At 44.9% G+C, this 14,912-nt stretch overlaps 2 protein-coding genes across 8 annotated transcripts in view; both read left to right on the plus strand.

Annotated features, from left to right (window-relative positions):
• NBR1 (NBR1 autophagy cargo receptor) overlaps positions 1 to 2,289 on the plus strand; it is a 32,833-nt gene extending 30,544 nt beyond the window's left edge. For 5 of the 6 annotated variants that reach the window (XM_072646606.1, XM_072646607.1, XM_072646605.1 and 2 more), the window contains exon 22: positions 525 to 2,289. In XM_072646606.1, coding sequence (XP_072502707.1) covers positions 525 to 698 — 174 coding nt within the window. In that variant the 3' untranslated portion in view covers positions 699 to 2,289. The remainder of the gene's footprint in view (positions 1 to 524) is intronic. The other variant, XM_072646610.1, reaches the window with a different exon arrangement.
• Positions 2,290 to 2,419: 130 nt separating this feature from the next.
• Positions 2,420 to 14,882, plus strand: TMEM106A (transmembrane protein 106A). 2 transcript variants are annotated; one of them, XM_072646611.1, is made up of 9 exons: positions 2,420 to 2,579; positions 3,264 to 3,373; positions 3,739 to 3,954; positions 7,098 to 7,161; positions 10,858 to 11,011; positions 11,734 to 11,874; positions 11,993 to 12,036; positions 12,622 to 12,675; positions 13,092 to 14,882. In XM_072646611.1, the coding sequence occupies exons 3-9, from the start codon at positions 3,753 to 3,755 to the stop codon at positions 13,210 to 13,212; spliced, it is 780 nt and encodes a 259-aa protein (XP_072502712.1). In that variant the 5' UTR covers positions 2,420 to 2,579; positions 3,264 to 3,373; positions 3,739 to 3,752; the 3' UTR covers positions 13,213 to 14,882. The 2 variants fall into 2 exon arrangements, with proteins under 2 accessions (XP_072502712.1, XP_072502713.1); XM_072646612.1 differs by having other exon boundaries at positions 2,490 to 2,579; positions 3,264 to 3,411.
• The last annotated feature ends 30 nt before the right edge of the window (positions 14,883 to 14,912 follow it).

Consider the following 14,912-nt stretch of genomic DNA (forward strand, 5'->3'; position numbering starts at 1 on the left):
TCTTTATCCAAATCTTTGGATAGCTGTCCTGTTTTTCTTTGGCATATTTCCATTTTAGTCTCAGTTTTTTCTTCATTTCTACCCCATAATCATTACCTTGAAAGTATTCTCTTCCCTCTGACTCCTTAAAGAGTAACTACCAATTCATATTTCTTTTTGAATTACCCTTTCTTCTGAAATATTGAGAGACAGTATGCTCTAATGGAAAAAGTATTGCATTTGGGGTCGTAAGACCTGAGTTATCTGAGTCTCGCACTCACTGTATCATCTGAGCAGGTCACCTAAACTCTCTGGGCCACAGTTTTTTCATCTTAAATGAGGGGACTAGACAAGGTGAACTGTCTGTTCCTTCCCTGTAGGCCCTCATCCCCACAATTTTCATTGCTATACACGTAATTCAAAGGGGACTTACATTGTGTTTTCAAAAGGTGTTTTGAATGTGCTAGAGGTATACAGAGAATGTTGTATGAAGGAAATGCTTGAATAAATTGTAAAGGTGGGATTTTGTTGTTGCCTGTGCACAGCCTGTAGTTTCTGAAGATCAGACAGCAGCCCTGATGTCCCATCTGTTTGAAATGGGGTTCTGCGACAGGCAGCTGAACCTGAGGCTGTTGAAGAAACACAACCATAACATCCTGCAGGTTGTGACAGAATTACTGCAGATCAACAACAATGACTGGCACACTCACCGCTACTGAGGAGCTGCCTTCCACTTGAGGGAACTGTTGCATTAAATAACTCAGCCTGCTGCTCACAGATGACTTTATTCTGTTATTGGGGTGTGGGGTAGAAGGAACCTGCTTCCTTATTTTTTAACCTGAAGAGTTTTGAGATGTAGTTCATCGTTGCAACTTCCATCATCCACATCACAGTATTCTTTGGATCCAATCAAAGACCAGAACCTAAGTTTTTACTTTAGATGGATATTAGTAGGAAGACAATTTAAAAATTGATTTGGGTTAATGACTCTTTCCCCACTATTTCTCCCTTTTAGAGAGCATTGAAGACAATGGTTTGAACCTTATTTAGAACAAATGTTCTCCTTGTACTGAAGTTGAGTATATTGATTTTTTTGTCTGGTTGGTTTTGATATGTTGTCGTTTAAAATATGAAAGCCCTTGGGAAAAGAGGTCGCTATCAAGTTAGTTCTTTAATTTTTTGAAGGCAGCCTCACTCCTGGGTGTTGAGATGACTCCCAGGCCTAGTACTGCTACTACCACACAAAGTATCCATGATGAAGAAGAAAAATAAGATAGCAGTCACTGGAAAGTCTGTTTTTCAAAGATTCCCAGTAACATTTTAAAGACTAACCACCTTCATTCCTGTATTTCAGTGGTGGAAGAGGTAGGAGGAGTTAACTCACCAGCACCTATAGAGCAGCATCAGTTGTGGTATTTTTACGTTTTTCTTTAAGGAAAAAATTTTTAAGAAAAATAGGTAGGATAAAATATTTTGCTAACATAACTAGAAGATAGGGGGAGGTCAATTTTAATGAATACCTTTTTCCCCTAATGATGATGAAGAGATCCTCTTATTTTTCGAGAGTAGGGAAAAAATAGGAATATTTTAAAAAGAGAGAGGTAGAGTCCTATATTAATTCCAATCAAGTTTGGGATGGGCAAATGAGAGTAGGTGGCACAGGAGTACTTGTCTTTTTAACAGAAACTGGTCAGAAGGAGTATTTGGGCCAAAAAATTAGGAAGAAAGGCTGGTGTTCAAGAGGATGTTGCAGTGCACCCTTGGGACAGTTCAGCAGTGCACTCTGTTCAGGGTGTGAAGTTAGAGAACAGGTTTGGTTTTCAGCCCATTTAGGTAGCGGCAGGGTTTGGATTCCACCTAGTCTTGGGTGTGGTCCGATATGAGAGGAGGGTGTCTTTAAGGAACATTTCTAAAATATTCATGATGAGGAGAAAGGAGAATGTGGCCATATTTGATTCAAGGAGCGGGGATTGGTTATTAAATAGTGTTATTTACCTGGTTGGTATTTATAATTAACAGGATGATTATAATCAAACATTAGCCACCAATAAGGAAAAATTATTTACAGTATAACCCAGAATGCTACTAAATAAAGCTGTGGGATGCAGATTGGCCAGGAAGCCTGTTTTCTTATTTAAAAGGTATTTTTATAGGGGCTCCTGGGCAGAGAGCGGATGATCAGCACACCTGGGACTTGACGTTGGCAGAAGGGGCCCGTTGAGCACCCCGGGGCGCGCCGGGGCTGGGCCGCGCTCCCCGCAGCTGGAATGCAACTTGTTGAAGTAGTCTAATAAAAGTCGCTTAAACTCAGCCTGGGCTCCTCGATCCGAGGGGCGCGGGGGCGGGGCGGAGAGGGGCGCGGGGGCGGGGCGCAGAGGGGCGCGGGGGCGGGGCGCAGAGGGGCGCGGGGGCGGGGCGCAGAGGGGCGCGGGGGCGGGGCGCAGAGGGGCGGGGCGCGGGAGGAGCTCGCCCGGGCTAGGTTCGGGGTGGCTTCCGAGGGCGGGGCCCCCACTCCCGACCTTAGGCTTTGATCGGAGAGCTTCCGCTGGTCCGAGCCCTGGGCTTGGGGGCTGCCGCCTCCGCTGCTGCCCCGCCGCCAGGTAAGAAGCTCGAGTCCCTTCGGGAGCACTGCCTGCCCTCCTCCCGCCTTACCGAGCCCCCGGCCCCGCGCTGGGGCTGGGCTCCCCTCTACCCGTCTCCCAGCAAGTGGGCAGGGGGTGCCAGGAGGCACTGGGGGAGCGGGAGGGCGCGGGGCTGGAGACAAGCCCCCTCTGCCTCTGAAAGCAGTGCTAGCTTCCCCAGGCGGGCCCACGCCCGAGGAGCGCGCCCCTGCCCCACCCCCGCAGGGTGCCCTGGCACGGCCCGAACCGCGGCACCCCGGCCCGGAAGCTTCGCACAGGTGTCACCTCCGCCCATCCCCGCTCCCAGCCCGCTTGGGGAGGGCGGAGGCTTGGGGAGGGGGCCCTGGCCCGTTCCCACCGCCTCAACCCCCAGGGATCCGGGGGAGCAGGGCTCCCGTCCCCAGCACCCCTGGGCCTCCGCCTGCTCCCCCAAGTTTGTGGCGCCTTAGCTTCCTCTAGAAGGAGAGCTTTCCCTTGGGGTTCGGGGTCGCTGCCAGTTTTCGCTTTTTCAGGAGCCCCCACTGGGCTCACCTGCCAAGTTGATCCCAAAGGAACAAAGGCAGTTCCCTGGATCTCACCCCCTCCCCATTTCTTTCCCTTCGAGAAATCAAACCCGACTTAACTGGCTAGCTGAAAACAACTTCTGCTTTTTTTCCTCCTCAGAAAACGAAAGAGATCGGGGCGATGGGAGGTATCTGATGCGAGAGAGAGCCGGAGAAGCGGATTGTTTTCCTTTACTTGCCAACTTTTGTGCAGGGCAGAAAGGAAAAAAGGTTGGATACCTCTTTTCACCAAGAGGCGGGGAGCACAGGTGTTGCACCTGCTGTCAGATGTCTCTGTGTTGGTTGGTTTTACTGAATTGCTTTTCTTTTTACAAGAAAAAGCACATTTGAGAAGAGAGCTGTATATCCAGAAATTACATTTGCTAAACCAAAAAGCATCCATGAAACCTTGAAGTTTCAACTGTGTGCAGCAGTAACAGGATTGAGGAATTTGTGGCATTTTGCTGCTTACCCATCTGGATAGAGAAGGGAGGAAGCTTTCAGGAAAATAAAAAGCTAGTCAGCCTCTACAGTCCTTACAATTTATGTTGCAAGAACAAAAACTCATCATGAAACTTTGTTTTCTTCCCCACAAGTGAAAATCTCCAGGATGGGGAAGACAGTCTCCAAGTTTGGCTCTCAGGATAGTGAAAGCAAATCTATCCTGTCCCAAGACCCAGCTGTTAGTAGTGAAGCCTCCAGTTATTCTAGTATCAACGGGAGCAAGTCTGCTCCGTCCTGTGTGCCTTGTAGTGGCTCAGCTGACTTTGTGACCTGTCCCACCTGCCAGGGGACAGGGGAGATCCCAAGTGGTGAGTTTTTCTCTTGCCTGAGCTTGGAACTTAACCTGTAAAACCAGCAAGACCTTTTGTAGAGCAAACTGGGCCCATGTCTGGGTCTCTTTAAGGGGCCTATATCCAGAGTTACCCCTAATTTTTGGCTATCTGTTTTTCCATAGAGAGGTAGATTCTGATGAGGTTGCCCAAACTGTACCGGGGGTTTTGTGTTGGGGAGCTGAGGGAAGGGTAGATAAGAGACACCTGTTAACTTGAGTCAGTTACTGTGCATTTGCACAGACAGGAGATAAAAAAAATTTTTTTTTTATCAAATTTATTTCCTTGTTAATTGACTCATTTGGTCCTTATGTGCTAGAGACACAGATAAAAATGAAATAAAAAGCCCCTGCCCTCAAAGGACTATTATTTCATAAAAGTAGATACAAAGTAGGCTTAATTTTCCTGGCAGGCACTAGCATCTTGGAGCATCAGGAAAGGCCTCTTGTAGTAGGTGATAACTGAGCTGACCTTTGAAGGAAACTGGATTCTGTGAGGCAGAACTAAGGTGGGAATGAATCCCACTCATGGGGTCACAGCAAAGGCAGGAGGTGGAATTTGGAGTGAAGGATGACAAGAAAGCCAGTTTGATGAGAGTGAAGAGTATATGAAGGAAAGATATATGCATATATGTGTATATGAGAACACACACACACATCTTGAAAACTAGTTTGGAGCTAGGTTGTGACGAGTCAAACGTGAGTTTATATTGGATCCTAGAGGAGCCACTGAAGTTTATTATTCCAGCATTTAAGCACACTACCTGGTATATAGTAGGTACTTAATAAATGATTATTGCGTTAGGGGAGTGACACGTTTAGATCTGTACTTTAGAACTGTCCCTTGGGCAGTTGTGTGGGGGACAGGGATTTGAGGAAAAGCTGGAGGCCAATTAGTAGCCTTTTTGGAGTAGTACAGGCAAGATGAGGTGATGAAGCCTGAACAAGGATGAGAACTGTATGAGCAAAGACAAGGGGGATGAATTCAAGATACAAGACCTGACAATTAATTGGAAGTGTGGAATGAGGGAGAGTGAAGGATGGAGGATGACTCATGGTTACAGACCTGGGTGACAGCAAGGATAGTGGTGTCTGTGACAGAAATAGGAAAGTTTGGAAGAGGGGCAGATTTGGGGTCAAAGATAATGAGTTATATCATGACCTTTCCTGTTGCTTACACCATAATGTGAGTTTCCAGGGCTATATCCCAAAGTCTATTCCCCACCTGCCCTTAGAGGGAACTTGGTTGAATCCCTCAGCCTTTTTTAGCATTTTCAGGTGGCTACTTGGTCTATCTAGGCAATACCCATTTAGAGTATGAAGGTGCCCGGGGCGACTCCCGGGCCTTCGCCTTCTACTTACCTATCCCCGGTCTTCGGACGTCTCCGGCCCCTCTCCTGGTTGGGGGAGGGGAATTCCTTCTCCCTGTTGGGGGAGGGGAATAAACAGGCAGAGCACCCGAAAGGACTTGCAGCCAGCAAGCTTTATTCCGTTTCCTCTCCTCCAGCTCTCGTGGTCATCCCCTTTTATTATCCCCTGTCTCCTCCCCTGTACCTCCCATGGGCGGTTGAGCTCCTCCCAAGTGCCTCCCCGTGGGTGGAGCCAGCCTGTTACCAGGGCCATCCCAGGACCCCGTGGCTTGCTAGAACAGCTAGCCTGCCACGTAAGCAGGTTCGGACCCTCAGGCGTCTCACGGTCCTCACGGGGGACCCCGGTCCAGAGCTGTCCCCCAACATGAAGGTTTTTCAAAAGTTTGTCTCCTTCCTCTCTTGCAAAGATCTGAAGGGTGTATTTAATTCAGAGTTTGGTTTTATAAGCATTTATTATGCATCTGAGTGCTGGGCATGAAATGGTTCCATGTTGTTCAGTTATGTCCAACTTTTTGTGATTGCACTTGGGGTTTTCTTGACAGAGATGTGGGAGTGGTTTGCCATTTCTTTTCCGGCTCATTTTCCAGGTGAGGAAATTGAGGCAAACAGGGTAAAGTGACAGGGTCACACAACTAGTAAATTTCTGAGGCAAGATTTGAACTCAGGAAAATGAGTCTTCCCCAGTCTAAGACCAGCCCTCTATCCATTGTGCCACCTAGCTGCTTAATTACTAGAGGGATACAGCTTGTACACACATGAAAAAAAGAAGTGTAGAGTAATTCTGGTCCAACAGTTAAGTGCCAATAGAGAAGGAAGACCCGAAGATAGTAATGTGATAGATCTTCTAGGGGTTTTCAGTCAGAAAGGGGATAGGATCCAGGGCACAAGTTGAGGGGTTAGCTTCGCCATGCATGTGGATAATCTTATCTTCTAAACCTGGAAGGAAGGAGGAAGAAAACAGGTCAAGATGGTTTCTGTACTATGCAGAGAAATTGATGGCTTTATAATAAATCAGAGTTCGTATCCTGGAACGCATGAATTGGTTTTTTTTCTCCGTAATTGTTTAATAACCATATTTCAATATAATTGATTTTCTTTGTAATCTTATGTATCTTATTTTATGCATTTAAAAACTTTGTTCTGAGAACAAGTCCATAGGTCCATACCAAGATTGCCAAGGGAGGCCATGACACAATAACGGTTAAGAAGCCTTGAATAGATGGTTTTTGGTCTTTCCAGTAAACTGGGAGGCAGAGTCATTTCTCAAGAGATGGAGTTGAGATCTGAGGAGAATAGAAGTCTAGAATACTTGTCAGGTTCGGTGATAGAGAAGTCTTTGGTTCAGTTCCTGTCTTAAGGTTCCTTCCAGCTCTGTATTCTATCATCCTGTGATTAAAAGGGATCTTTTCATAGTGCAGTTTATTGAAAAATCTCATTTTGTTAGTGTAGATATCAAGCTGTTGACTTTCACGCGTCCCCTGGCACCCCTATTGTGCTGTAGGCCAAGGGTGGAATTGTTGTACCCTTTTGTTATAGGGAATTGTAGAGGTTTCCTGAGGAACTGGGATATGAAGATTAGAATCAGTTATTTCCTTAGACCCCTTCTGACTACCTTTTTCTGTTTTAAAAATTTATTTAATTTTTAATTTATGGAATAAAACAAGCATTTCCATAATGTATAATAAAAAAGATGATTGCACATGGAACTGCTGCTCTGTTATGTACAACTTGCTCCCTTTTTCTGTGTCTGCAGAGCTGGAAAAGCAGCTGGTGGCACTCATTCCATATGGGGACCAGAGGCTGAAACCCAGAAGAACGTAAGTGTCCCCTGTGAGTCATCCCACAAACTTTTTGAGATATGGTTCCTGTCTTCCAGATGCTTATAGTTTAGTGGGGGAGATGTACTCAAAATGGAATATGATGTTTGTGAATTCTGTGCACAAAGAAAGTGTGACAAAAGTTTAGGAGAGGGAAATAGCCTTTGCAGATGAGGCCTCCCTGGAAAGAGTTATCATTTGAACCAATTCTTTTTTTTTTTTTTTAAATTAAATTAAATTTTTTTTGGCTCCATTTTAAGTTCCCAACTGAAGGCCACCATTTAAAAGGCACAAAAATATGTATATGTAAATATATATGTATAATATGTGTAAAACCATACTCTGCATACTTTCTGTTGATCAGTTTTTTTCTCTGAAGGTAGATAGCTTCATTGGTATTTTGTAATTGATTTGAGTATTTATATACTCATAATACTAAGAATAACTTAATCGTTCGTGGTTATTCTTCAGATAATATTGCTGTTACTGTGTGCAACATTCTCTTGGTTGTACTCATTTCACTTTTCGTTATTTCTTGCAAGTCTTTCTATGTTGTTCTAAAATCCACCTGCTCGTCCTTTCTTACACTGAGCTGATTTTTAAAGGTTTACAAAAGAGGGAGAAAGTTGGACTGTTGTAGGCATAGGGAATATGAAGTGGAAAATAGGTATGTTTGAATAATAGGTCTGTCTGTCTGTATGAGGTGAGGTGGAACTGATAAACTGAAATCCAGTTAGAGAATCTCATTTTTATTCTAGGGAGTGGGGTGGAAGTGGGAGGACTCAGACATAGAACTTCCTTGGTGACTACTAGTGCCAGTTGCACAGCCAGTGTCCTAGGAAGGACTTGAACCCCAGGTGAAGTGAGGTGTTTATCTGTATTTACAGTAATAATAAAGATGACTGTGGTGGCTTACTTAGCACTTTCCATATGTTGTCTCACTTGATCCTCACAACATCCCTGGGGGAGAAGTGCTGTTGTTATCCCTAGTTTACAAATGAAGACACTGAGGCAGAGTGAGATGAAATGACTTGCCCAGGGTCTCACCACTTGTGTCTGACGCTGGACTTGAACCCAGGCCTTCCTAACTCCCAACTCCAGCACTTAGCACGTAGTAGGTGCTCAGTAAATGATTTTTGACCGACACTCCCCTATGCCACTGTATGACTGCCAGGTTAAGGATAGATAACAGAGAGTCTTTGAAGTCTTTTTGAGCCAGGGCTATGATGTAATCATGGCTGTACCTATCTTGGACCCTGCTGCTCTGTCTTTGGGGTAGCGTTTCCTAAGATTCAATGGTCTGTTCTCTCTCTCCCAGTTCAAACCCATGCCCTTCTCAGAGGATACTGCTTAAGATTAGCATTGACACTTGGAGGGTTCCAGAGGTTGATCCTCTTTAAAAACAGGTCATCACCCTCTAGAGTTCTTCTTAACCCTGTCCCTACTTCTAGACAGTTCAGTAAAGATAGTATGGGGCAGCTAAGTTGTATAGCGGATAGAAGGCTGCTTGGAGTCAGGAAGACCTGAGTTCAGACATTTACTAGCTGTGTGACCCTGGGCATGTCACTTAACCCTGTTGGCCTCAGTTTCCTCATCCATAAAATGAGCTGGAGAAGGAAGTGGCAAATCATTCCAGTATCTTTGCCAAGGAAACCCCAAATGGGGTCCTACAGCAAAAACAATGAAAAACATAGTACTATAGACCTCTCCTGTTCTGAAAGACTTCCCTGGAAGGAGGTGCTCTGGCTACTTCCATCCCATCAGGAAATTATTGTTATCATCTAATCACCATCCTTTCTGTAGTAATTGAAACTTGATTGCCTTGTTGTCCATGGAGATAGAAAGCAGATGCTCATTCTTCCTGTGGTAGCCTTTGAGAACTTTGGAGGCAATCATTAAGCCTTGCCACATGATGCTGCTAATCATGCCCCACTTGAAATTCATCCCATTGCAGTCCAGGCCAGTTGTCCCAAGTGGTGTGAGTGCCTGGGCTGCTTCAGTAGTAACAGAGATTCTTTCTGACCCTTGTTCCTGCACCAGGCAACTGTGGGCAGACCAGGGCTTTTTATAGGATGCTGGGGAGGCAATCTCTTTTTTTTTTTTTAATGAATAATTTTAAGTTACTCGTGCCAAGAACAGAAATACAGGGTTTGTCATAATATAAACATGAATAACATGTAACTAGTCTGCGAACTGCAGTACTTGCTTAGGCTAGTAGTCATTCATCACAAATTTTTAAGGATATGAAATGTGGGAATTTGTTTTGTTTGACTGCGCTTATATGATATGAGGGTTCCTTCTTTCTTTTCTTTCCTCCCTCTCCTCTTTCCTTGGTAGGTGGTAGGAGAAAAATACTTGATAATTAGGGAGAGAAAAGGCATCAGACTTTTCTTTTTTTTTTTTTAACTTAATTTTGAACTTAAATGCAAAAAGACAAAAACAACCCTAAACCATTTCCATGTACAGCATGACACAAAAAAGAGGTTTCAGTATGAAACCGTGAACCTCCATTTCACACTGTTTACTTTTTTTAAAACTATGTAATAAATACTACACATTGTTTTCAAAACTACCCTGTTTTCTGTACTTCCTGCTGAATTTTTTTGTTCTCTGCTGTGTACTTTTTTTTCCTCCTTCCCTCCTTATACCAAAATAAAGAAGGCCACCATTAGACACAGAGGGGTGTGTGTGTGTGTGTGTGTGTGTGTGTGTGTGTGTGTGTGTGTGTGTGTGTATAAAACCATATACCATATCCCACTCTTTATCACTTCTTTCTCTGGAAATGGATAGCATCTTCCTTCATGGGTCCTTTGCAGTTGATTTGAGTATTTATAATACTCAAAATAACTTGGTTCGCTGTAGTTCTTTGAACAACATTGCTGTTACTGTATACAGTGTTCTCTTGGCTCTGCTCATTTCACTCATTATTTCCTGCAAGTCTTTCCATAGTTTTCTAAAATCAACCATCTCATCATTTCTTATAGCACAATAGTATTCCTTCATAATCATTTATCACAATTTGTTTAACCATTCCCCAATTGATGGGCATCCCCAGAACTTCCAGTTCTTTGTCACTACAAAGAGAGCTGCTATAAGTATTTTGGAACATTTAAGTTCTTTTCCTTTCCCCCCCAATCATCTTGGGAAACCATCTAATAGTGGTATTGCTGGGTCAAGGGCATTTGCAGCTTTATAACTCTTTGGGCATAATTCCAGATTACTCTCCAAAACAGCTGGATCAGTTCACAGTTTTTCCACATCCCTTCCATCATTTGTCATTTTCCCCCTCTATCTAGCTATTTAGATTAGACTATTAGTTTATTAGCTAGCCTGATAGGTGTGAGATGGTATCTCAGACATCAGAATTTTTAAAGGGCACTGGACTAGGGATACAGAGATGAAAAGTGACAGTCCCTGCCTTCAAGACTAGCGTACAGTCTAGTATTTGAGCCACCCTTTGCCAGGCTGCCAAACTGAAGCACGAGAAGCCTTAGTTTTATCAGGGATTTTCTCTTTTTTATTTGTATCTCTGGTGCTTAGCACACAGCCTGGCACAGTCAAGGTGTCGAACATGCTTGTCTGACTGGGAAAATGTTTTGGCTGTAATGACATCAGCAGTGATCCTAAAACTGAAAAGTCCCCCTTTCTCACAGTCTTCTTCTGTTCTCCCCACTTCCTGACCTTGCTATCTCACAGGAAGCTCTATGTTTCCCTGGCTGTGCTAAACTGCCTGCTGATGTCAGCCTTCATCTTCTTCTTTCTGTTCCCCCGCTCCATTGTGGTAGAGCCAGCTGGCCTAAGTTCTTCAGTGGTGGCCTTTTCTGATAACGTCATCCTCCTCAATGTGACGGTATGTTATATGTGGGTACCCTCTGGCACAGATTTTATGAACTAATTTTTTCCAGCCAGCTGTTCAGTACTTTCACACTGGGTCAAGTTGTGGCTGGTCAAGACATTGACCCTAGTCCTGTGGTCAGCAAGGCCCTTTAGGTGAGGATTGGGCACTTGTCTAAAAGGCAAAGCTCAGATTGGTATCCAGGTGAAGAGCATGCTCTGAATTGTAATCAGAGAAGGTGGGGAGTCTTGAATCCCAAAGGCCTAGAGAGCGCACATGACTAGGGAAAGTGGGTCATGAAATAGTTTTGCTTTTTAGGGAAAGCAGCCATGACGTTTATTTAGTAATTTAAGAGAGTTTCTTATGGACTCCCCACTGTAGGGTCCTGTACAGCTTGAGAACTGATATTTAAGGATGTCAGACTGTAGGGTTATTGGACTGTTGGCATTCAGGCAGAATCTGGTTCCATTTGTCTGTCCTGGGGTTGACTGGTTGGCCTTACATATATTCCCCCCCCCCCTCCTCCTCTCACTCCCTCTTTCTCTCCCTCCCTCCCTCCCTCTCTCTCTCTCTCTCTCCCTCTCTCCCTCTCTCCCTCTCTCCCTCTCTCTCTCTCTTTCTCTCTTTCTCTTTATCTATTTCTGTCTCCCTCTCTCTCCTCCCCTTCCCCTCTCCTCTCTCTCCCTGTCTCTCTCTCTCTCTCCTTCTCCCTCTTCCCCTCCCATTTTCTTCTTTAGAATGTCCTCAACATTACCAACAACAACTACTGCCCCGTCACTGTCACCCAGCTCAACGTCGAGGTCCTCCACTTGTCACTTGTCGTTGGGCAGATGGAAGAAAGCAACCTTTTGCGCATTGGCTCTTTGAACAGTGAACAGGTGACTACTCTCATCCCCATCTGGCAACCCTAGAGTTGGCTAACCATGCCCACCAAGTATGTCATGGGCAAAGGGGGAGCATGATAGCTGTGACTGACAATACGTGTTTCATTGACAGATATTCTATACAGTCACGAGCAAGATAGCTGATGAAAACGCATAGTGAGTATTGTAACAACCACGAAAAAAACCTTCAAAACTTCAAGTGATATTAAAAACATAACCTGAATTTTTCTTACTCTGGGTACTTTAGGAACTATTAAGCAGTTGTTTGCCCATGAATTTGTGTCCAACCTGTGGCAGAGCCTTGTGAGCAGCCACGGTTGGACACCTTGTACCTTCACCCTGAATTCGCGCTGTCATTTTGGTTGTCTTTGGTCATGAAGGATAACAACCAGAAGCAGTTCAGGAAGATTTCCTTGGGGAAAATGCTGGTGTAGGCTGAAGGATATTGTGTAGATGTTTTGGGGTACCTGGTAGAAAGGCCTGGGAGGGGAGGAGGTTGGTGATACCAACTTAGTTTCATCATTAGAGCTGGGAATGAGAGACGGGAGCAAACATAGACATCCCCCTGCCTCAAAGAGCCCTAGCTGCTGGCATCTTCTTGTCTGGTGATGACAGGTTAGCATATGGTACCAAGGGGAATCAGTCTGAGGATCAGAGGCTAGGGACACACCCATATCCTCTCCTTACAAGACACCCTTGCTACTATAAATAATAATATATATGTGTGTCTTAATCTCTTAGCAACATCTGTACGTGGGTTGGAATCAAAGTCCATAACATACTTCAGCATATACAGTAAGTATGTTTTGGGGCAAGAACTTTGCCTCACCTTCCCTTCAGACCCCCTCCCCCCATCCTCTGGCCTCCTCCTATTCTGGCAGGAAGAATTTAGGGTATAGTGGAAGGGGTGACTGTTGTGATGTTGTAATGCCCTTTGGATTAGAAGACCCCAACTCTTTTTTCAGGTCTTAGTTTTGCTCTTAAGATACATACATATACCTTCCAGTGGTTTATTGGAAGCGAAAACAGGGGTGATGGATTTGTTGCTGTCCCACGGTTACCTTGAGAGCCCTGGGGTTGGTTGGCAATGAGAGTACAAGTTAGGGGGAGGTGGCCTCAGAAACCCAAAATAACAAAACAAGGCCTCTGGGCCTTCTGGGAGGTGAAAGACTTCCTGGCCAATGTACCATAATGACCTTATTCCTCTCCAGGGGCACCCTGACCTACTCCTACCTGAGCCATACAGAACAATTGGCTTTCCAAAGCTATGACTACGTGGACTGTAGGGGGAACACATCACTCCCTCACTCACTGGTCCCTCACCTATCATGATGTTGCCTGCTGCCCACAACTCCCTAATCTCCTGCCTTCTTGTTATTGCCTTCTTGTTATTGCCTTCATCTGCCAAAGGACTGGATTCCACTGATTTTTTTTGGGGGGGGGTCCATGAATGAAGAGCCCATTTTTGTTCTTCTTTCCCCATCCCCTGGATTGCCTGTGGAAACAAGGTCCTGGCAATGCCAGGAGCTGCTAACAGTGATTCTAACCTATCTCAAGGGCCTCTCACCAGACCAAATAGTATCCAGGAGAAAAGGCTGGCCTAGGATATTCTCCAAGTTGGGTTTCTGTCCCCGTGACAGCTTCTCTTCCTGCTGCCCCACAGAACAACACAGAGGATTCATGTCCTTCACATACTCCCAAACTTGTTTTTTAACCAAAATTCTGCACTGAGATGAAGACACAGTGATGGTTAGGTTCTTAGTTGTATGTGGAGACAGTTGCGGTATAATATAACCCTTTTTTTATTTTTATTTTTAGCATGTGCACTTTCAATTTGCTCCTTCCTGCTAAGTGAGAGGAAGGGCTTTTTGGGATCTGATATAATACCTTAGATTATGGAGAATTAGGGAGCCCCTCCTCTTTGTGATAGAATCATGTGCCTATTAAAAAGTCTTGGTAATGGATCTTGGGAAAAGTTAAAAGACAGAAAAATATAGTTACCTGTATTTGCTGGATTGCCTCATTTAAGAAAGACCCTATGAGTTTTCTTACTGTTAACCCCTGGCCTGTGTCCCTGCAGCTAGAAACCTTGTGCTAGAAACCCTTGCGCACTGAATCATGTGAGAGGATTAAAATGAGAGCACAGCCAGGACCTGTCTTTCCCCTAGTACTTTTTACTCTGCCATCAAAGGAGGTGAGCTGGCCAGTGATTCCGTGCATCCAGGCTGCTGTAACTCTGAGGGGGCCAGTCCAGATGGATTCTACACAGGCTACTGGTTCCTAACTGCTCAGTATTCCTCACTAAGAGTTCTCTCCTTTTCTACCTTAGCTAACCACCCTCCCCTGCTTCGTAAAAATAGCCATATTCACTCCCTCTGAAGGCAGTGATAAGATTCAGTAGTGAAGGCTCAGGGACAAGGGCTCCCCTGGGATTTCCACAAAGTACAGGGAAGGTATAGCCTTCACAGCTTTTGAACCAATGCTGAAGCCACTTTCAAAACATAAGAGGCCTCCTAGATGATGACAAGCAAGCAGGCAGGTCTGTGGTCTCCTTGGTGGTTTTCTCTCTGTTCCATTTGAGGGGCTCATCTTAGTGGTGGAGATGGGAGTTTTACTGCCACTGACTGGCGCTTAACCTGTTACCTGAATCTGCCCAAGAGAGAAAGAAGGTCATGGATCACTGTTTTTGGTTGCTGTTGTTTTCTTTTTTGGGAGGGGAGGAGGGATTGGTGGATCCATCTTCAAAATGGATTTATCAGATCATGAGGCAGGACTCTAGGCACCGTTGAAGACTGTCTCTCTTCTCAGGAATGTCTGACTTAGTCCCTGCCTTGTGTCAGGGCTTCCCTCAGGCTCTTCAGGGATCAGCTTTTCTAGAGACTTTATTACATGAAGTTGGGGGCTGGGCAGTAGGGGGAGAAGGATTTATTCTCACCCTTTCCTTCTTTCTGTTGTGAAGCCAGAACTAAACCTAAAATAAACTTCCAAGACTGGCCTGTAAATCAAGGTAGTTTCTGTGTTGATTCCTTGGG

This window comes from Notamacropus eugenii, chromosome 2, assembly GCF_028372415.1.
Source record: "Notamacropus eugenii isolate mMacEug1 chromosome 2, mMacEug1.pri_v2, whole genome shotgun sequence".
NCBI lineage: Eukaryota > Metazoa > Chordata > Mammalia > Diprotodontia > Macropodidae > Notamacropus > Notamacropus eugenii.